Source organism: Artemia franciscana, chromosome 14 (assembly GCF_032884065.1).
Source record: "Artemia franciscana chromosome 14, ASM3288406v1, whole genome shotgun sequence".
Lineage (NCBI taxonomy): Eukaryota > Metazoa > Arthropoda > Branchiopoda > Anostraca > Artemiidae > Artemia > Artemia franciscana.
Genome location: NC_088876.1, coordinates 29,259,244 through 29,282,410, shown reverse-complemented (window position 1 = coordinate 29,282,410; position 23,167 = coordinate 29,259,244). Strand labels below are relative to the sequence as shown.

Sequence of the window (23,167 nt, the reverse complement as noted above, 5' to 3'; positions counted from 1 at the left end):
TTCGTAAGTATAGCTAACAAGTGACCCTTTTGTGATTGTAAAAGTAGCATAATTTAGCGTTCATTTTTGAGTGCTACGATAGCTATTTTATTAACCGAATACGAATACGAATAAAAATATCTTATTAAATATAAATAACAAATATAATTAATAAATAAATAATAATTAGTGAAAGCAAGAATCAAAGATTAAGGCGAAATCGCTGATATTCTAGAAGTCGGTGTTTTTAATTTATAGAGTCTATAACTTTTCATAAATACATCATCAAACATCGAATTATCATAAACAAAAAAAAATGTAAGACATCCCCAAAACAGGAATTTACCAGTGAATTACCTACAGTACACTTACCAGTATCAATTGATCGGAGTTACCAGATATTACTTACCAGTAATATCACGAACAGCTTTATCTGGAATATAAGCATCATAAACAGTTTTCAGCAATTTACTTCCAATTCCACATCCTTGAAATGGGGGCAGTACCAACATCTGGCTGATACGTGGCCTTCTCGCTTCCGGATACGCGTAATATTCATAAATAGTTGCGTAACCAGCAACAGCGTAATCTTGAGTGCCATCTTTTATATATTTCTCGAAACTAGAAAATAGTTGAATCAAGAGAGAAAGAAACTTTTAGATTTACTTAGCTATTCAATTCATTTTAACAAAAAATTTATAACCGTTATTTAACTCTTAAAAATTATTCCAGAAAAGTAGCTGCCAATGTGGTTATATAATAGTGGGAAAACGTCCGGTAGCAAAATGCGACTTCAAACTTAAAAATAAACAGACAAGGAAGATGGTCAGATTATCTTCTGAAAAGCTCAGTACTTGTACGATAAACCGCCTACAGCTCAAATTGTTGATTCATTGACACATTATAGAACCACTTTTCGTTTGTTTATTTCAGCTTAGCGTGAGACAAGACAAAGACAAGTGACAGAATAGATGTAAAACATATAACCTGGGCTATGTTTGCAAATTAGGGGGGGGGAATATTTGGACAGTTTGAAGTTGGAAAACAATTCTTACTACATAATATACAGAATAATTGTACCTAAAAGATTAGGCATGCCGCTATGCTTTACTTCCGTCCCCTAATTTGGAAATATATAGCCCAAATTTGTTTCTAAAGTTTTATATTTTTATCTTCATTTCGTATATTTCATTAGGATTGAGCGCCAGAGAAACGTATTAGAAGAATATTACGCAGGGGGTATATCATACAAGTGCCAAAAGCTCAAATAAGATAGATATCCTAGAGACCTTTAAACAGATTTTACAATCCAAATAGACAAAATCTTTTTTTTCTTACGTCCGCAGAAAATTGTGTTAGAAACAAAAAGGCACTAAATATCGAAAAACTAAAAATACATTGAAAAAAAGACCCTAACATTGTAGTGAATAACATTTCCCATTCTCAAGTGTACCAACAAGTAGTACCAACGAATTTTAGATATTTGTTAACACCAGGGGATTGATTTTTTAATATGAAAACCAATATGAATCTCCATAATCCGGTTTAATAGACTGGCCCTTTAAATGAGCCTCACTTAATTATATAAGGACGTTCCAAAAGTCCCTTTAATAATTTATTCTTCAGAAAGAATTTTCAATGTATGCAAGTGAAAGGGACTTGTTTCCAATGTTCACATTATGCCACTTTTACGTTTTGAGGAAGTTTCTTGAGAGACAGATGTAAATGAAGAGTGTTGGAAAATTGGTACAGGAGATTTGTCTTCACTAATTAGAAAAGCAACCAGCGCCATCTAGCATAACAAGGCAAAATCATGAAGTTAGTTACAACAATCTAAAAATTATTTATTAAAATTGATTAGCTTTCTTTTTATATTTTTTAAGGTTCTTTTTAAAATGGGTTAAAGTTAAAAGAACCCTTTTGGTGAGTATATGACAATAGATATATTTCTGTACAGTACTTTTTAATTAGCATATGCTCTGAAGACCAACATAGCTTTAACAATTCAATAATCAATATTAATTTAATATTATTTATCTTTCATAAATCTTGTGATAAATTTTAGGTTGACCCAATTGAAATAGTTTCTATTTACTATTGAAGCGATAACTTAAGGTGTCTGAGTTGAATTCGAGGTGAGGTGGCAACAAACTGCAGGTGCTAGTTTATTATTCAAAACGTAGACTTGTTGAAAGAAATTAAACGATGCGATTTCATGCCTTTAGTTTTTGTGGGAGGTTTATTTTGTTATAGCAAATGCTAACAACTCCAAGTAATTAATAGACTCAAAACAATGCTCAATAGGCAATTGTGAAAGACATCCACCAATATGTCAATAGTCCTTGAAAATGTTCAATAGACAATTGTGAAAGACGTCCACCAATGTGTCAATAGTCCTTGAACATATTCAATAGGCAATTGTGAAAGACGTCAACCAATAAGTCAATAATCCTTGAAAATGCTCAATAGACGATTGTGAAAGAAGTCAACCAATATGTCAATAGTCCTTGAAAATGTTCAATAGGCAATTGTGAAAGACGTCAACCAATATGTCAATAGTCCTTGAAAATGTTCAATAGGCAATTGTGAAAGACGTCAACCAATACGTCAATAGTCCTTGAAAATGTTCAATAGGCAATTGTGAAAGACGTCAACCAATATGTCAATAGTCCTTGAAAATTTCAGAATTTTAATTGACACCTGACAACACGTTTAAGGAACATTTGGATTATATCTTACTTTATATTATTGAAATGCTATTTATCATCAGAACATAAAGTCTTTCTTTGAAAAATATCGTTTTCAGCTTCTTTAGAGGACGTTCACTGACAAAATCGTCTTTTTAGTAATTAGATATTAAAGGACGATATTGTTTTTAAAGAAGCAATATATAAACACATAAATTGTATATATATAACAATATATAAACGCAATTTCGTCAGTGTTGCCACACTGAACCAAGAAAATAAATAAGCAAAACTAAGCAGGTGAACTTGACGCTTTATGTCCGCAAAATTCAACCATCGGCAAGCTGTTGATTCTTAAAGAGAATCAAACCTTCAAAGGAGAGCCAAACTTATTAAGCTGCTTGGCGTCATGTGCTTTTAGCTTATTTTCACTGATTTTTCACCTATATTTTTTTTCGGCTCCCACTAGAACGAAAAACTAAACAACTGTAGAATGGAGTTCCTTTTCATTAAGAATTAAATTATCTATTTATTTCTGTTTTTTAAGATACATATGACTATATAAAATTCCCCTTAATGAATTAAGACAATCCAATTTCCTTTCCACTGTTATTAGTACTTTAAATTGTTCTTTTTTTTCACTCACGGATTAAATCCGTTTTTTGTGGATCGACGTTTTTTGTGTTTTTGTGGATCGATGCGGATCAATCCACATTTTATGGACACTTGACTTTAGGAATCATAAAAATTTAGGACCCAAAATTTTTTTCCGTAGCTCCTTTCTAGATCAAAATTATGTTTGCAGAATTACTTACACAAAGAAAAAGCGCCACTTATTATCATCAACATCAATAAAGCTGGCAGCATCGATGAAGAAAAGAATGAAAGTCTGTATTCGTTCGTGATAGCTTTTAAAACCTTCTGTATCAACATCACCGGAATAAACTTCAAAATTTCGTAAAGATCCATCTAAAACAAATTTACAGAGTTAAGCAGAGCTCGCACTCGTGTCTAGCTAGACTTCTTTGTCTAGGCACGTGTCTGGTCAGGCACACAAGCCTGAGTACGAAAGTATAGCTTGAAAAACTTATAAAGCCTAGTAAAGTGAAGTAATGTCTAGCAAAGTAATGTCTGGTAAATTCAAGCCTAGTCTAGTAAAATAAATTTAGTCAAGTCTAGTAAACTGAAGTAAAGTCTGGTAAAATCAAGTTTAGTCTAGCGAAGTCGAAAATGAAGCAAAATCTAGTAAAGTTAAGTCTAACAAAAGTAAGTTCTGGTAAATTAAAGTATAGTCTAGTGAAAAAAGTCTAGCGAAGTCTAGTAAAGTAAACACTAGCAAAGTAAAATCTGGTAAATTAAAGTCTAGAAAAGTGAAGCAAAGTCTAGTAAAATAAAGTCTATAATCTTGCGAAGTAAACTATACTCCGGTAAAATAAAGTTTAGCGAAGTCTAGTAAAGTGAAGTACAGTCTAGCAAAGTAAAGTCAAGCAAATTTGAGTCTGAAAAAGTAAAGTCTAGTCTAGTAAAATAAAGTTTAGCGAAGTCTAACAAAGTGCAGTACAATCTGGTAAAGTAAAGTATAGTTTTGTAAAATAAATTTTAGTGAAGTCTAGCAATGTGAAGTAAAGTCTATCTCCATGCAAAACCTTGCCATAGCCATAAGTGATGCCATTCCCGATGTGGAAAATGCTTTATTACACACTTATTTCAACAGTTCCTTTTTTACCTGATAGTCTACTTTGGAATTCCTTCGCCAAGATTGTAACTGATTTATAAGAAACGGAGTTGAAGATCTTGGATTGTTTTCGATTTTTGTAGAATGTCATTTTGTCCAGTGAAATATTTGCGTAATCATTTGGTAAGTGTTACCAAAAGCTAGACGCGTCGCGAATGAAAGATGAAATGAAGTAGCAATAAGCAATCTTTGACAATGTCATGCGCGATGCTGAGCAATCATGCGTTATTTTTTTAAATCGTTCCAATTGAAGATCGGTATGGTCCTAGAAGATCGAGAGATGGCTCATGTGAACGGATATAAAAAATTCTAGTTCCTTTTTAAGTAGCCAAAAAATATTGTGTCCCAGGATAGTAGCTTTTTCTGCCATTTTGTGGCACCAGCCCACAATTTTGATTTACAATATTAATCAACTATGTGGGGTAGAACAACTACTAGGATGGCAGATACAAGTTACCAGCTATCCAAGGAGCCTTTAGAAACAATTCCTTGCAATATCCCTTTCAATAACGGTCTTATGAACGAGGAGCCGGTCTTATGAACGAGGAGCCTACAAACCCAATCAAATCAAATGATATCGTCTACAATATTTGGTAAACTTTTGCATTTTAAATAACTGTTCTGAGAGTAGAAGCTGATTTGTAAAATCAGCTTGTTGTTGACAGCTTTTGACAGGTTATTGGCCGCTTTTGAATAACATGGTTTTTGATACTAACTCCCATTAATTTACAAAGTAATTGAATTTGGTACCAAACGCCTACCATTTTTTTTCTTTCAAGGGATTTAGTTTTCTGAACTGCGTACGCCTTAGTGTAACCTGAAGAGTAATATAAGATGACCCTTGAAATACAAATTTTTCTTTTGTTTGGTTATTTACTTATGACCCACAACGAGTACAAAAAATACACACAATCTGTGCAGCAATAGAAAAAGAAAAAAGATACAAGAATTATATAAATTTTAAGATTGATAAGGGTGAAATATGGATTTTTATTTTATTTAGTAATTTTTTTTTATAACTTATAACAACAACAACAAAATACGGCAAACAGCGCAGCAATAGAAAAAAAAACTTCCAACAACAAACACAAACAGTAAGAAAAAACTAATCATTATCAAAAAGCGAAAAAGAGAAACACAGTCTCATTCGAACTAAGCTTAAGACCAACCGTTTAATCAAAATATCTATAACAACTAAAAATTTAAAATGAGCGTCCCTAGCACGAATCCAATTTACAATATTGATCAACTATATGGGACAGATCAACTACTAGGATGGCGGATACAAATTAACAGCTGTTCAAAGAATCCTTGCAACAATACCTAACTGCTAAATATTATAAATTAAGAACTTTTAGAGCTTAAGGGACTCCTAGCCCAACCTCTCCCCATAGACGGCGTCTATCTTTGAAACCAAAAAGGAGTGTTTTGATTTCATGCTCACCTTTATCTTTAGTAGAAAATACATTGAGCAGTTCTCCCATGGGTTTGAAAGGCCCCTCTTTTTCTAACACGGAGCAAAACTCATCAAGGCTTGTTGTGAAACCAGGAGGCAGCACATTTGAGAGTGGTTTCATTAGATTATCCGCCTAAAAAGGAAATATTAAAAAAAAATTTAAACGTTTAAGCTATTTTCAAATTCATGCCTTCATTCATTTTTATTTAAATTAATTCTTACAACTACATGATATTTCATCTTTATTGATAGGACATTTTTCAAACACTATGTAGCGCGGCTAATTGTATATAATGAAATATGTATTTTTACAGAAGTTTTACATTTCATCTTTTGTGTTTGATTTGATAAAATTGTGTTATAAATTGTGTCTATATTAGCCGACCCATTAATCATTAATTCCTATACAATGATGATATATATGCCTTATTTTCACTATAGGCTCTGATTAGTAGCCTTTTTCACCTGTCTTTAAATGAAGCTACAAGTTTTTTTTTTTTTTTTTTTTTTTTTCTTTTTTTTTTTTTTTTTTTTTTTTTTTACCGCCTAACATAACAATTTAGCCATCTATAATCTTTATTCTTGAGATGCATCGACTGCTCTTTGTGTGCCTACTTAGGGTGGTCGGTGCATCGTTAGGGTGCATCGTGGTGTACCGCGCTTTTTATTTTGCACATAAGCGCTTTATCAAAATATATTTTCTCGCAGCTCCCCAAGAGTTGATTCTTCTGATCCAACAAGACTACTAGCGCACGGGCTACACTGTAGTTTTTCTTGACAGCCTTCCTAGTAGTAAATCTTTCAAAACGTTTCCCTGACTCAAATCCATTCCCAAGTGTTTTCTTAATCCCTCCTCCTCAACAAGAAAACAGTTTTAAGTTAGAACGAATCCATTGCTTTAAAGTTTTACTGAAAAAGGCATAGCAAGAAAGCGAGTGAAACTTGCGAAATGTTGAAAACAAAGGTATCAATCAATCAAAACCAAAAAAGTCCAGGAGAAAGTCAAAAGGAGAAAAGGAAAGGAAAAGCTATGAATCTATCAAAACCCAAAAAAGTCCCGGAGAACTTGAAATCTGGAACAAAAGATGGTCATGTTGTAAACATGGCCAATTTCATTTCTTTTACTATAAAACTTTTTTTTTTGGGGGGGGGGGACTTACAAAAGAAACAAATAGCCTCAAGTAAGGAAGAAGTGGAGTCTCTTCACTTTTGGGGAAAATCCTTCAAAAATTATATATTTTTGACTTTTGCTACATTAACACACTTTATAAAGAAACCTATAGCCATTCAATCGTTTTACTACAGTAGAACCGCAAAAATGTTTTAATTTTCTGTTATTCAGCAGAATAAAAGAAATTCAATAGACTATGTTTAATTTTTAGGCTCTTTAAAAATTACTTCATTGATTTATTACTTTGTGAATTGCTGAAACAAAAAGCATCGACCAATCAATCAATCTTACGTATTTTCTGTACAAACCACCTTCTTTCCCTTTTTGTGTATTTCGGTCTCACTGGCGGTTCCCAATGTTCTCAACAGTTTTGTGGAGTCTAATATCATCTCTACAAATGAGACAGTGAAAAATGTTGCATATGTGCAGAAAAGTGTTTTGTCTCTTACCGCAAAGGAGCTTTGAAGGACCTTTTGTTGCAGCAGCAACAGCCCAATCAGTACAGGGAACCAGGGTAGCCGACTAGATATGTTGTATGTCAAAAGGACAAATTCCCATGCGTCAGGGCACAATGACATAAAAGGCCAAAAAAGTGCAACATTTTGTAAATCAAACAGTTCGTGGTAACGAACTGAAATAAGGGGCGACCCGGCTCAATAGTAACCGAAACTCTAAAAAATGGAATTTTAATACCAATATGCACATCAAAAGAATCGCATTTTAATGCTAATTTTAAATATATAAGTTTCATCAAGATTAATCTTACCCATCAAAAGTTACGAGCCTGAGAAAATTTGCGTCATTTTAGGAAATAGGGGAAAACACCCCCTAAAAGTCATACGATCTTAACCAAAATCACATCATCAGATTCAGCGTATCAGAGAACCTTATTGTAGAAGTTTCAACCCCCTATATACAAAAATGTGGAATTTCGCATTTTTTGCCAGAAGACTAATCACGGATGCGTGTTTATTTGTTTTTTTTTTTGCTTTTTTGTTTGTTTTTTTTTTCCCAGGGGTGATCGTATCAACTCAGTGGTCCTAGAATGTCACGAAAGGGCTCATTCTAACGGAAATTCAAAATTCTAGTGCCCTTTTTAAGTGAACAAAGAAATTGGAGGGCACCTAGGCCCCCTCCCACGCTTGTTTTTCCCCAAAGTCACCGGATCAAAATTCTGAGATAGCCATTTTATTCACCATAGTCGAAAAACCTAATAACAATGTCTTTGGGGACGACGTACTCCCCCACAGTCCCCGTGGGAGGAGCTGCAAGTTACAAACTTTGACCTGTGTTTACATATAGTAATGGTTACTGGGAAGTGTACAGACGTTTTCAGGGGGATTTTTTTGGTTTGGGGGGGAGTTGAGGGGGTGGGGAGGTTACGTGGGACTTCTCATGGGGAAAGAGACTTTCAATGAAGGGGGCGCAGGATTTTCTAGCATTATTTAAAAGACAATAAAAAAAATAAATATGAACAGTTTTTTCTACTGAAAGTGAGAAGCAGCATAAAACTTAAAACGAACAGAAATGATTACGCAAATGAGGGGTTTACCTCCTCGTAATACCTCGCTCTTTACGCTAAAGTATTTTTAGTAATTTCAACTATTTATTCTACGGCCTTTGTGATTCAGGGGTCATTCTTAAGGAATTGGGACAAAATTTAAGCTTTAATGTAAAGAGCGAGGTATCAACGAGGGGTGAGCCCCCTCATATACACAATAAAAACATACAAATATAGAAGTTCGCTACGTAATTTAATTCGTAAGTTACGTATATTTTTTACTTATGAAAACGTTCGTAAAAAATTATAAGTTATAGTTGCCTTTTTAAGTAATCAAAAATCTGGAGGGCAATTAGGCCTCCTCCCTCGCTCCTTTTTTCTCAAAATCTTCCGATTAAAACTATGAAAAAGCCATTTAGCAAAGAAAAATAATATACACATTTCGTTTTAATTGTTTACGTGCGGAGAGTCAAGATCAAAACATACATTAATTCAAAAACGTCCAGAAATTAAACAAAAAAAAGTTGTTAAATGTTTTAAAATGTAGAGTTAAGAGAAAGACTCAAACTTTAGGGTAAAGAGCGGAGCGTTGAGGAGGAAACGCCCCTTTCATATACGGAGTAATTTCTGTTCGTTTTAGGTTTTAATGTCGGTCCTTACTTTCATTTAAAAAAACTTGTTTTTTTTGTGTAATTTATGACATAAAACGAAACGTTTCCAAACTGGATATATATTTTAGTAAGAAAAAATATAACTTTTCACCACAATAGTGCAATTTCTCGGGGTTTTTTTTTAGCATCCAGGTTTTGCCAGAGACGTCGTAAGTAAAGCATTTTCTCCCAGTAAGGGATTTAAATGTTTACATGAGTTTCATGCTTTCACACTAAGTCATTTTGCATGTTGTATACGGATTTTTTTCATTTTCATTAGAGTTGATATTAACTCCCCGCTCTAAAAGGGGTTCACTAAGCACTTTTTGGTCAATAATACAACTAGTAAGGAAAATAACCTCTAGTTTTTTAGATTTTAATATAGACACATTTTAGCCAAAAATTACACATTTTTGGATGCTCAGGGGACACATTCATGGACAAAAAAGTTGGCGACCCTGCAGGCAATACGGTAAAGAGGAATCGAGTAGAAACTCTGGAAACAAGAATCACACGAGTAGCAGGAGTCTCTATGTAGGTAGGAGACTGAAAATAACATAGGTGGCTCTATAAGCCAATCATAGTCTCAAGTCAGTTGCTGCAATATGAACTACAAAACATGTTGATCAACTATCAGGCCATCTATCCTTGATGTGACACTCTATTTCCAACAGTTTTCAACATACAAATATTTATGGAAATCGACTGCAGGTTACACTTATCGCATGTGATTAAGAGGATTTGGTTCTATGAAATGTTGAAACACAAGTCTGTAATTTGGATAACTGCCAGAGTTCCGACCTACAGTTATAAATAGTCTGGACTGGTTGTTCCTGGAACTAATCGATATTCGGATCTGCCCAGAAATATATTTTGATTACTATTTCTTTTTTTTTTACCTCAGTAATAATCTCCAGGTTGCTGATTACTTGTTTCTTTCTACTGATAGGTTTACATTCTTAAATAACTTATCAGCTGCAAGGTCTTGTCTCAACCACTACATCACTTCTAACACGCAAAATTATAAACAGTTTTTCGTCCTTTAAATGGAAACACATTGCCTTCTTATTTATTGTAAAAAAGCAAGAAAGTTTTTTACAAGTATTTTGTAATTTGCAATTACAGTGAAGAAACTGGGGGGGGGGGGGAATCAAAACTAATCCAGTAGGAGTACTGAATTTGTCTAGAACAAGTTTAAACAAAACTAAAATATTAGTTAAATACAGAAAAAGAAAAAAAAAACATACCTTAACATCGAACTTTTTCTGATCAACTTTGGCCGTATATTCTGTTCCAACATAAGTATTGAGGTGACCAGCAGTATAGTAAATCTTAATACTTAAATCTTTATATCCAAAAATCTTCTCACTAAAATCAAACAATCAAAGATTATAGTTTTAGCTTATTTAGAAAGAAGTTTTTTTCAAAAATAGCTAAGGAAGTCCAGGAAAACAGTGACAAAGGGGCAATCAAAAAAACCAAATAATATAGAAATAGAACTGTAAAACGGTGCACCCAGTGGAGCATTGAATAGACCGGCAAGGCGAAATCATAGCATACTACCTAAATCACACTATCACAACCCTGAGCACTTTTCTAGTATATAGGAGGACTCAAGTTCGATTCCCAGGAGTTAAAATTTTTTATCGTGTAAACAAACTTCACCGGCAAAATTGTGTAGTCCCTATTTTCTACAATATATTATTATTAGACAATAGAGATCTCTTTACGGACTCTTTTAACATATCAAATAAACATATTGAGCCCATTTACACTTTTTAATTATTGGGTTTTAGAATCCTATTTCGTCTTTCAGGACACCTGTAATTTTGGAATTTTGGCGATCAATAAAGCTAGTTGTAACTAAATTGATGCTTGAATTAATCTCATTACGAAAAATATTTTCCCAATATCATTAATACTTTTCAGTAATGTTTGATGTACACTTACTTTGTAGTTGCGGCGGAATCAGGCGATAAAAAGGAATTTTTCTGATCAGTAAAGCTAGTTGTAACTAAATTAAACTACATTCAATCAATCAGTCTATCATCAATCATTTCATTCATATTAAAACACAATTACAAACATGAAACAGTAAATTGACCTAAGAAGCTTGGTTTGCTGTGGGCCCCACAACACAAAAAAATAGAACATCGAAACAACCATAAATAATACGCTAAATCACAAAATAGATACAAAATAAAGAAAAGGGATACTATCAATGGCGTAATTTCGTCAAAATCCTGGGGGAGGGGAAGTTTGAGAAAATTTTCCCAAATCAAATGAAAATGATAGAGAAAATGACTCATATAGTACCATAAAGGCAAAGAATACTAAAAAAAAGTGACGCGTTTCTCTGTATCCTTTAATTATGCAGGCTTATCTTTGTTTTAACAAGATTTTTGAAGAACTAAATTCAAGCTGGGGGGGGGGCAAACTAGTATCTGGGAGGACAAGGGTCTGAAGGGAGCAGTTGCGCCCCTGCCCCATAGCAAATTATGCCCCTGTAGACTATACATTAGAATACAGTAAAAACGCTTGAAAAACAATTAGTATTAATACTAAAAGTGATAATCAGAAACAAAAAAATAGAGGAAACAGAAAACACCAAGTTAGCATTAGAACATTAAAAATAGAAAACAAGACGAGTAGTTTAATTGTAGAACATGAAAAGAAAACAAAGCAAGGAATTTAAAAGTTAAAAGTTAAATTAGAAGATGAAAGAAGAAAACAAGACGAGGAGTTTAAAAGTTAGAAGTTAAATTAGAACATGGAAAAAGAAAACATGACAAGGAGTTTAAAAGTTAAAAGAAAGATTCCAGAAAATAGGTTTAAAAGGAGAGGAGAGAGATATATCAATTGGTATATAATTCCTAAGTAGAATTGACAGAAAAACTGGAAGTTTTTAGGCAACCATCGATGTAAAATTAGGTATAATAAACTTCCGTTAAGAATAGCCTAACCATGGGGAAAACTTGTGTGACGAGGACAGAGTAAACAAAGACTGGATATATGGTGGCAGAGCTCCCTGCTATGCTGAATAAGCTATATTTAGGTTTTTTTCGCAATTATGTGTTCGAAAGAATGTAGGCCTATATTTGTGCATAGGTCAACCGATGGGTAAAGCCTAGGAAGACGAAATGCTGCTTTTGCCACTCTATTCTGAGAAGACTGAAGACAGCACAAAATAAGACAAAAGATGCATGTATCTGTGCATAGGTTAGCCGAAAGGTAAAGTCTAGGAAGACGAAATAGTGCTTTTACTGCTCTATTCTGGGAGAACTGAAGAAACCAACAAATTATTTTCGTTTCTCTACACAGAGCAACAAAATGAGAGATATGGAAACACAAAAGCAAAATGTAGGGAAAGTCTTATACAAGGTGAAAGATAATAATCCAAGCAATCCAACCTAGCTAATTGTCAAAGGGCAAGAGAGCGACTATGGGTTACACGGGTTCTGAAAATTCGGAAGCAATCAAGACTTATACCTAGGAGTTGACATCTATGGATTGAGGTATGGTCTCGCTTCCATATAGTAGATGGACAGTAGGAATAGGCTCGGACATGGGGACTGGTCACTTAATATGTACCAGCCTACTTCTTTAGCTGTTTACTGTCACACCATTGTTTTCATATCCCACGTTACATTTGCCGAGTAATTGTTGGGGTTTGGAGGTGGTTGAGTAAAGATAATTTCCAGTGGCGAATGAATTACTACCACCAGCGGAAATGACTGGATTCACATCTGGGGCAAGCCTATCAAGAAGGTCATTAATATAAATAAAAAATAAGAGGGGGTCAAGCACCGATTCTTGAGGGAGTCAACACCTTTGTGTATTGAACATGGTAATAGAGAAGGACTTTACATACTGGGACCTTCCAAAGGAGTAAGACTTGAACAAACCGTGAGGAACTTCAGGCATACCAAAAAATGAAAGCTTTTTAAGAAGAGCCATATTATCAAACATGCCAAAAGATTTAGTAAACTCTGAGAAGATAACTAGGATGCATACACTTTTGTCTAGAATAATACGCACAAACTCAGCTGCATGAATGGGAGCTTGCGAGGTTGAGAGAGAAGGTCGAAACCCATACTGATGATAGGAGAGAAGGGGTTTACCAAAAGCATACTTAGCACCAAATATAAAAGATGATAGTCTTCAACAAACAACCTCTCTAAAAGTTACTGGCACTATAGGAAGACGAGAAATCGGTCTGTAGTTTTAGACCAATGACGCATCTCCTTTTTTCATATATTGGGATGAGTTTGACTACCTTTTCAATTTCAGGAATAATAGCAAGAGGTAAATCGATCAGATGCGCTATGAGGTCTGGAGCCAAACATACATTTTCAAACAGTTCCTGGTAATAAACTATTTAAAAACGTGGTAACTCTTAATGAAAATTACACCATCAGATTCAGCGTATCAAAGAACTCTACTATAGAGGTTTCAAGATCCTATCTGTAAAAATGTGGAATTTTGTATTTTTTGCCAGAAGAAAGTTCAAGGAGGTGTGTTTATTTGTTGTTGTTTTTTTGTTTGTTTTTTCAGGGGTTATCGTATCGACCCAGTGGTCTTAGAACATCGCGAGAGGGCTCATTCAAAAGGAAAACTAGATATATAAAGACTATCAGAAAGATTAGACAGTATATTAGACAATATGACAATATATTAGCAAATTTAGACAATATATTCGATTAGAAAATATATTAGCAAACTCATTTAAGCCACAAGAGAAAAGGAATAAATACTGATCTAATAGGGGAATGCCATTTAATGCTTTACTAGGTGAGACAGCTGCAGCGGGCAGGGTTGCCAATGCTTACAAGAAGCATTGGCAACTCAATTCCTTCCTATGCAACTGCCGTCAGGATTCTGATAATGTGGTGGAAAGGACAACTTGCGCTTCTGCGAGAAAGATCTTCGTTAATAATTGCTCATCCTTTGCGTAAGTTTCCTCTACAATTCTGGATTTTTTGCACAAACTACTGCTTCTTTGCAGACCTCAAAGAACTAGCCAAACCACTTTTATATTAATTATATCTAACCAAGTCATCCATAAAGTGACTCTGACGAGCCAACTTGAATAGAAGCAATTTCTGGTACGTACATTTTACGAGGCTTGGAGTCATCCAAGGACATTTCAAAAAACAAAGCTCTTTGTCCGTCATTACAGTGGGAAGTGCCACTCCAAAAGCGGTATCCGGGAAGTGGTACACGCCGCCACTGATTCATTTGCATCATCACTGCTAAGTACTGATGACCAACCAAATATCTTCAAGTCAGACAAGATGCTTGAAATATATTTATCACTGTGAGACCAGAAAGTTGTCTCCCTTTGTCCTCCTTGGATGCCTTTGCAGCAGGGGATATAACAGACAAAAAAAAATTAGCATATGGTCAAATAAGTTTTAAAAAACCTGGCCCGAAGAAAACGTAAGGTTAGAAGAATGAAAAAAAAACTACCAATTAAGGGGTCAGACCCCTTGGCTACATCATTTCTAGTAGGAGAGATTACAGTTGGAAGAAGGTCAGAATAAGAGATAACATCAAAAAAGAACTGATTGCAACATTCGATCCACTTTTAATCAGGTTACAGTTAAAAAAACACCAAGGATACAAACACGTTTTTTTAGTAAAAATCATCTATACATAACAGTTGGAAAAAAAAACTACAAAAAACATCAGTGGGAAAAGTGAGCAATTTGTAAATGTGGGCAAATTGCGGGCAATTTGTTAAAAAGGAAACTGTGTCACGCATTGAAGTTTTATCCGGAAAGTCTTTAATCAACAGATACCCATTTCTATGAGTTGAACTCTGGCTGATGGTGTATTCAATGTCAAATCTTCTAAAAAACTGTATATGTTGCCCTCACGTAAAGTTAAATACAACCTGAGCATTTGGTAGCCTTGCTTGGTAGATGGTAAGCTTTATGTCCCTTCAGTTTATGTGCTGACAGCATTCTTTGTCTGAGATCCATGTTTCAATTAGAGTAATGATGCTAAATGGACAATTATTACCAGCCCATAGTTAAGACATTAAGGACTCCAATTTGTCTTTAATTCTACGTACATTTAAGAAGAAAACACTAAACCGCGGTGGTCCTTAAAGATGGTAAAGCAAAAATCAGAAGATGTGAAGTAATTACAACGCAAATCAGTTATTGACTGTAAGTTTAGATCATCAATGTGCTCAGTACTAATACAATTACAATTAATACCAACATAACTAAAAAAAACAGAATTGATAGGAAAAAACTTTATCAGTAAAGAAAAAACTGTATTACCCATCATTAGATAACAGCAAATTTAGTAAATTGTTGTGACACATATCGTGAATACGCAACGCGGTGATGCTCTAGTGGTGAGCAATCATGATTTATATACTCTTTAAATTTCTCCTTTGATATTCACTTGAATACTTTAGATCCTCTGGGATAAAAGGATCACCATTGATTCTGTCCACAGGAAATCTAGCGCATCTCGGGTTTCTTAATGTACTTTTAACAGTGGAGTCTAGTAACGCAAGGTTTTTGAGGCTATTGCTTCGTCAGGATTTTACTGCTTCACAGCTTACGCTTCAGTTTTTTCGGGGATTTACGGAACCAGCTTCATCTTGAACAATACCTTGTTTTGCATCTTCATTAAAAAAAATATAGAAAATAATTCTATATAATAATAATTATTAATAATAATAATAATAATTATTAATATAATAATATATAATATAATAATAATTCTAGACATCCCTACATTCTCGTGAATTAGCACCACTTTGTACAAAAATCCTTGGTAACAATTGCCAGCAAAAATTGAAACTGTAGAAATGCATCAGCGCTTTTGCGATCCCCAATTAGCTTTCAGAAATCTCCCTAGAAATTAACGTAGGTAAATACACAAATATGAACAAGAATTATAAACCGTTAATTTTCGTAAACGTTAACTTTCGGGCAGATTTTGGGGAACCCAATTTTCTTCACAGAAATTTAGAAACCATACAAACACTTAAATACAGTTATGACTAGTAATGTGGCCCAAAACAAAGAAAAACTTATTTTAACAACATTTCTTTTCTTACATTTTTTTTTCTTACGATTGCTACCTCCCCTTCGTATTATACCAGTATTACTCCTCCCCTGTACACAACTTTATTTTATTTTTTTAATCGTATCGATTCATTCTTTTGAAAGTTAACGAAAAAAGCTTACCCCTCTCCATATATTTGATGCGACATCTCAGGCTTAAATGAGGTGCTATCATTTTCCAAATCTTCTTTTCTTCGCACTAAACAAGAATGAATTTTTATTTCCAATGAGCTTTTAAAGGGTTACTCATCACTTAAAACAATACAGGCTAGTACAGCATTAAATTTAATACATAACAGACTAATATGGTCAACCAGGTGAATTGTTTAATGAATATCTAACAGGAAACTTAATGAAATTTGGTGACCCAGCCTAGCTCTTAAAATAATACTAAAAACTACCGGAAGAAGAACGTTAAGAAAAATAAAAGATTTGCTAGGAGAAAGTCTTAACACTAGCTCAACACGCAAAAGACCGGTGCAGGATAAGACTTACGACATGGACGTCACTACACTCTTACTTGTGTACCCCTAAAGGAGTTTATGAAATTTTGTTGAGTTACCGAAAAAAAAAACACAAGGAAATCGCTAATGTAGTAAAAGCATCACTTGAATTTTTAAACTTCAATGCAGGAACTGTCCCTAAATTAAAAATTATCTCTGACAGTTTAGCAGTACTTCAACAAATCGTCGGTGAGGTCAAAGAACTTAGAAAATTGAAGAGAACAAGGTCTTTAGGGCTTCAACAGGAGCTTAATTTTCGTTCTCCTGGATGGGTACAAAGATTTTCAACTTAATTAATTATTTTAAGGAATCCGTTTTATCAGGAACAAGATTTTTTTTAAAGCGAAAAAAGTTCAAGAGAAAAAGTTTGAGGTTTTCTCAACAGCCTTCTAAATCCGTCCTGCCCAAATGGTTAGCAGGCAAGACTCATAAACGAAGGATTGCGGGTTCGAGTCCCACTGGTGGCTGCTATTTGGTTTGGGGCGAGGGCTGACAGCGTTTCCCTGTAAGACAAGCGGAAAGTCTACCCAGCTTCAAATGAATACGTAAGGGAATCTAGGGGAAAACACCGGAAGCGTCGGATGATTTGGCCCTAACCACGTGCAGCACACCTGGTCAAAAGCAGAGCATCAGAAGATCGTCACCTAGGCAGACCTTATTGATCCGTGTGCGAAAGTTTGTTTGGTTGCTCTTTTAGCAAACTTCTAAGATTTCTTGAAAGTTTTAAAGTTGAAAATTCTTTCACTCCCTTATAGGAATCCTCAACGTCGGAAATATAGTGCATCAGAATTATAGCAATCAAAGACTACTGACACAAGAGACAATATGGCGCCATCCAGCTGATGTGAACAAAAATCTAACTGCGCCATCACCTAAAGGGTTATAATGCCTGGTCCAAACAACCAATAAAGTCGCACTAGTTCACGGAAACTAAATTACAGTCGAATACAGCGCCAATTCTGTCTTCCATACGTAATTTCTTAAAAAAAAAAAACAGAAAGCTCGGAAGCATAGTTTTTCCTATGTGGATTAAAAGAAGCTACAAAGAGCATAGTGTCAATAGAAAAGTGTTAAACAAAGTTAATGTTGATAAATGGTTTCCCAACCTAAGTTCCTGCCATTTCAATGTTTTGCTTCAGTAGCGCATGTGCCGCATTAAAACCATCGAAGAATATGGATTATTCATAAATATTGGCTTTTTCATTGGTAAGTATGACTCTATTACGACTAGAGCATAAGAGTACGAATTCGTGCACTACCGATTACGCTGCTAATAGTGGTAAACTTTGAAACTAAAAAACAAAGGCGAAAACTTTATAAGAAAAATAATGCCTTAACTAGTTACAAAGCTCACCACTAAACGCGCTGCTACCAATGATACATGGCGGTGACCAAACTATTTACACTTTTTAATTATTGGGCTTTGGGACCCGATTTCGTCTTTCAGGACACCTGGAATTTTGGAATTTTTTTGGCGGCCAATAAAGCTGGTTGTACCTAAATTAAACAGATGTTTGAATTAACCTCGCCACAAAAAAATGTTGCAAAGTGAGATTATTACCAAGACTATTTTACTAGGAAATCCTAGATGGCCTTAAATTTCATGGCCATCAGAATTTTCTAGCATATTTGTTCTCCATTGTATTTGACCTGGACCAAATCTTACAAATATTAAAGGTAAAAAGATTAAAGATAAAAAAAATGGAAACAAACAATTATGAATGGCTAAAATGAATATTATGAGCCAGTTTCCTTCATGTGACATGCATATCTAAAAAAGATATTATACAATGGGCTAACTAAAAAGAATATTTTATCTGTTTACATTATGACATTTTATCTACCCATCAAATTTATTTTTATGAAAAACAAAATGTTCAAGATAATATATATTGTATCTTCGTTCACTAAGTACTAGCCAAAGACCCTGTCAGACTAAAGACATGAAAAAAACAAAAATAAGTGTACCATATACTCTTTTAAGAGGACTTCAGGAAACAAATTTTTCCCCTTTCCCCTTTCCCCTATTGTAGAATTATAAATCGCCTAAGCCCCTACCCTCCAAAAAAATATTAGCTGTGAGATGAAACAGGGGGTACTCTCCCAACTAAACATAATAAGCTAAATATGCAGTAAACTAATTACTAATTACTAAACTTACAACAAAAAACTTAGCAAACTAAGTACTTCAATCCTTTTAATTATTCTAATCTTTTCAGAATTAATCTTTATAAACTAACAATTTTTTATTACTTACAATAGGATAATTTTAAATAAGTCATCAAGTGTGTTTTGATTGATAAGCAATGAATTACCAATTTTATTTAATTTTATCTATGTAGCAATTATCAGTAACCATAGTAATCCCAAAAGTTAATTAAAATTAAATAAACTAAAAGTTAGTTAAAATTAAATTAATTAAAAATTAAACTGTAAGTCAAAATCGAAATTATTTAGTGGTAATGTCAAGTGGTTGATGTTATTTACAGTTATTTTGTAGATGTTACAGGTATCAAACCAAATAATATTTTATTTAACCATCAAATTGGTTTCATTATTTGTCAGTAGGTTTCTTTAAATGCTGATAAATCTATGCTGAATTTATGCTAATGCTGATGAACAGAAACGAATCAGTTTCCTTTAGTTTATATTTACCTTTATAGTACTATAGAGCACCTTAATAGTACTCTATAGTACCTTTATGGTACCAAATGGTTCATTTTCAGGTTTTACAGTCATTTTCACTTGATTTGGGAGAAATGACTCCAACTTTGCCCCCCCCCCACAGGATTTTGACGAAAAAACACCACTGCACTACTAGTCCTGGTTTCAAAAATATTGAAAATCTTACCTAATTTAAATTCAATGGCTTCATTACTGTCAACTGTATATTTCTCAGCAAATCTTCTCACTGTTAAATGAAACATAAAAATTAATGAATAATGTATGACATTTCTGAACAAGGTCTAGAATTTATGTGCTTTAGCTTTATATAAGAAACTTTTTGAGGAAGGGAGGAGGCACATAAAAGATATACAAATTACAATAGATATATGAACTGTACAAGTTAAAAAAAAAAGTAAAGAGTTTGGGGTAGGATTTAAGCCCCTCCAGATGTGACTTAAACCAAACATCCATTCCCTATTTTGGTTAAATCTACTGGACTAATTTTAGCACTTTGCAAAAACTTGTTGAGCACTGACAACAAATTCATAGATGGAGCAAAGAGTGCACTGCTCTATCATTCTCTAAGTTTTAAGGTGAGTTTGATTTCAACTGATCTTTGGGCATATACATAGATATTTTTCAAGAGCAAGAGATGGATTGAGTGTAACAGCTCTCCTTAAAAATATTTCGTTTGTTTTCTATTAAAATGAATATTATTCAAAATTGTATAGTTAAAAATGTACAAATAATCACATTTTAAAAGGTCACTACAAAGCATACAAAGACAAGAGCATACAAAGCACTGCTTATTATTCTATTTACTCTCCATTATCTAGTGCATTATGTAGTGCTAAGCCAGTTGAAGCAATTAAAAATGTTTAATTATTCACATTTTAAAAGATCACTACAAAAAAGCAATAGCACATAAATCATTTGTTAGTATATTTATTCTCCTCTATCTAGTGCATTATCTAGAGTGTTAGAGCAGTAGTCAGATACTCCTACACACAAGATTTGCTTCTTGGGTTTGTTGTTGGTCCAAAATCGCACATAAAAGCATAATATTTGTTATTATATGCATGCATGCCTGCACAAAGAAAGAATTATCTCATAGAACTTTCCCTAAGAACTGCACCTTTCGAAATAAGTGCAACCTAGAAATACATTTTCTGGTGTCTTTGAACACCCCCAGCCTCCAGAAAAACTTTTGAATCCTTGATAAAAGCTGGATATTTGTGCACCTATCTATTTGCATAGCTGGGCATGGGTCTATAGCTTTGGGTGAGGGTGTTATAGATTTTCCCAGGAGAAAGGTAGTCAAAACACATAAAAAAAAAAAAATCAACACAAGTGGTCTTAATTTTCCAGAAGGGAATTAATTCCCTCTGAGCCAATTTTCAAGACCCCCACCTCACCCACTACATACAGACATTGTTGTGCCTATCATGAGACTTGCTTATTATTGAACAATAAATAAATAAAATAATATGACTACACCCTGTCAATTACTTACTAGACTGTAGATCCATTATGAAAGAAAATGTATATTTCCAAGCTTCAATTTACTGAGTCCTTTCTTCTTTATTTGGACAAGCTTTTAATCCTATAAAACAAACAAATTCATAAAGCCTGGATATTTGATATATTTTTTTAGCTTGTATTTCATGCTCGAAACTGGCATAAACAAACTTCTGAGTATATGACAATGAAGCATAAATATTACCATACTTTTAAAAACTCTTGGTGATGCATACATAGCAAAACATAGGCAAAGCTACCATCAGAGTGTAAGCTTGCAGTTTTAAGGAGGTAAGAGTTCTTGCTATATATAGTGTTTGGTCATGGTCCCTTTCATGTGAGGTTATTGGTCTTACTCAATAGCTTGGTGGAGAATCCAGGGTTGCCACCCCTAGTGATTTATTGCTATTTCTAGTGATTTTTATATTGCCTAAACAAAAATCACAAAATCAGTACATAAATCACTAGATTACTGCAAAACAAATCACTATAATCTAGTGTGTTTTTTTTTACTAGGCAGCAGCCCTGGGAGAATCAAAATGGCATTATTGACAAGATTTGTAAGGCAAACTTCCAAGAATTGAATTTTGTCAATCAGTTCAATCAATGCAGGAAGTCCTCCCCAAGGTTTTTAACAACAACTCCAAACAACTGGAATCCCAATAACAGACCTTAGTGATTACTTGATCAATATGAAGTAAGCCATAAACAGAGTATCAATATTATGTCCCTTGAAATTTAATTGAGAGGGTATAAGACTGATTATAAAATGTTATAACTTCAAGTCAAGACATTTTTGACAGTTTATGAGTTAAAATACAATATGGTGATATCCAGGTGATAGCATTAATCTATCTATCATCTTTTAATTATGGGTACTGTTTCTCTTTTTCTTTGGGAAAATTTTTACTTATAACTTTTACTGTCTCAAAAAATCTTGACAGTGACAGTGTAAATAAATATATAAAGCTGAGTGTACTATTTTGGCAACAATTTGAGGTTACTGCTTTTCTGAAATAAACATCTTAACAGCATAAAATTAGTACTGTTAGATTCCTTGTTCTATGTTATTTCTAAATATCATGGTCATTTTTCTGATAATGCACACAACCCCAATGGTCCCATATAGGCTATAGCTTTAATAATACATTACCCTGTTATTGAATGTTGTATCACATTATAGCTTCTTTGTTAAACATCTTTTCTGAAGTTTCTTGAGTGAATAGAAGAAAACATCATAATATGATTCATAGAAACATGTTGCATATTATAAAGGAAGAATTTCATTGTTCTAGGCTAGTGTATTTATTTAGTTTTTATCATTTCTAGGGCTTTATCTGGGACCAAGAGGGGTGGGAGTAAGCATATTATCAGAAAAGTAGCCATGATTCATAGTTTGTGATCAGGCTATTCCACCTTAGAGGGAAAAACTATAAAATTATGAAATAACTTTAAAAAAAAATAAGAAATATGATAGCTAATGTATTTTGAGGGCACTTCACCCTCAGCTCCCTCCTTAATTTGCAAATATATATGCCATATTTCTCATGTGTTTCCCATTTCTTGATTTTTGTCAGTATTGATTCAATTTATGGGTATACATGTAAAGTGGCAAGAAAAAGGGAAATATATAATTTAGACTATATATTTGCACATGAAGGGGGTATTAAGGCTCTAAACTCATTCCAAAAACATTGTTTCCCAGACTCAACTACTGTCCATGACAGCAAGAGGCCCCTTGTATAGACTTTTAAACACATTTACATGCAGTTTGGAATCATACATTGAGAATGAATTAATAATTGTAAAGGATAGCCTACCGCGCTTTTTAAATATGAAAATTAGCGGGTTGATAACAGTGTTGCAATTCACATTAATTTTTAAGAGAAGATCAGAATGATTTATTAATATTGACATTGTTCTAACTCATAAAACTGAAACTAAAAGGGGCTGGGTTTGAGGGTGTTACTTTGACAAGAATATACTACCGCAATTTTGAGATTATTTTGAGTCTGTACTATTTTACCAAATTTTTCATATTATTCAACTACTTTCGATGGTTTCGACAAACTCGCCCCCCTACTTAATTCTTACCTTATATTTTCTATTTCACATCTACTTTAGTTCACAAAAGATTCCATTAGCAGTCCTAATACATCGGTTTACTTAAAATTCTTTAACAATTTATATGTGAATTGCGACTGGCAGTACT

The 23,167-nt window shown here is 33.8% G+C and overlaps 1 protein-coding gene across 2 annotated transcripts in view; it reads right to left on the bottom strand.

Annotated features, from left to right (window-relative positions):
* The window catches only part of LOC136035547 (histone acetyltransferase type B catalytic subunit-like), a 53,231-nt gene extending 30,419 nt beyond the window's left edge, over window positions 1-22,812 (bottom strand). The window contains exons 1-8 of one of the 2 annotated variants that reach the window (XM_065717404.1): window positions 22,776-22,812; window positions 20,951-21,040; window positions 19,622-19,681; window positions 16,391-16,466; window positions 10,427-10,547; window positions 5,846-5,990; window positions 3,482-3,635; window positions 389-600 (exon numbers count right to left, since the gene is read on the bottom strand). In XM_065717404.1, coding sequence (XP_065573476.1) covers window positions 389-600; window positions 3,482-3,635; window positions 5,846-5,990; window positions 10,427-10,547; window positions 16,391-16,466; window positions 19,622-19,681; window positions 20,951-20,966 — 784 coding nt within the window. In that variant the 5' untranslated portion in view covers window positions 20,967-21,040; window positions 22,776-22,812. The other variant, XM_065717405.1, reaches the window with a different exon arrangement.
* Between the last annotated feature and the right edge of the window lie 355 nt (window positions 22,813-23,167).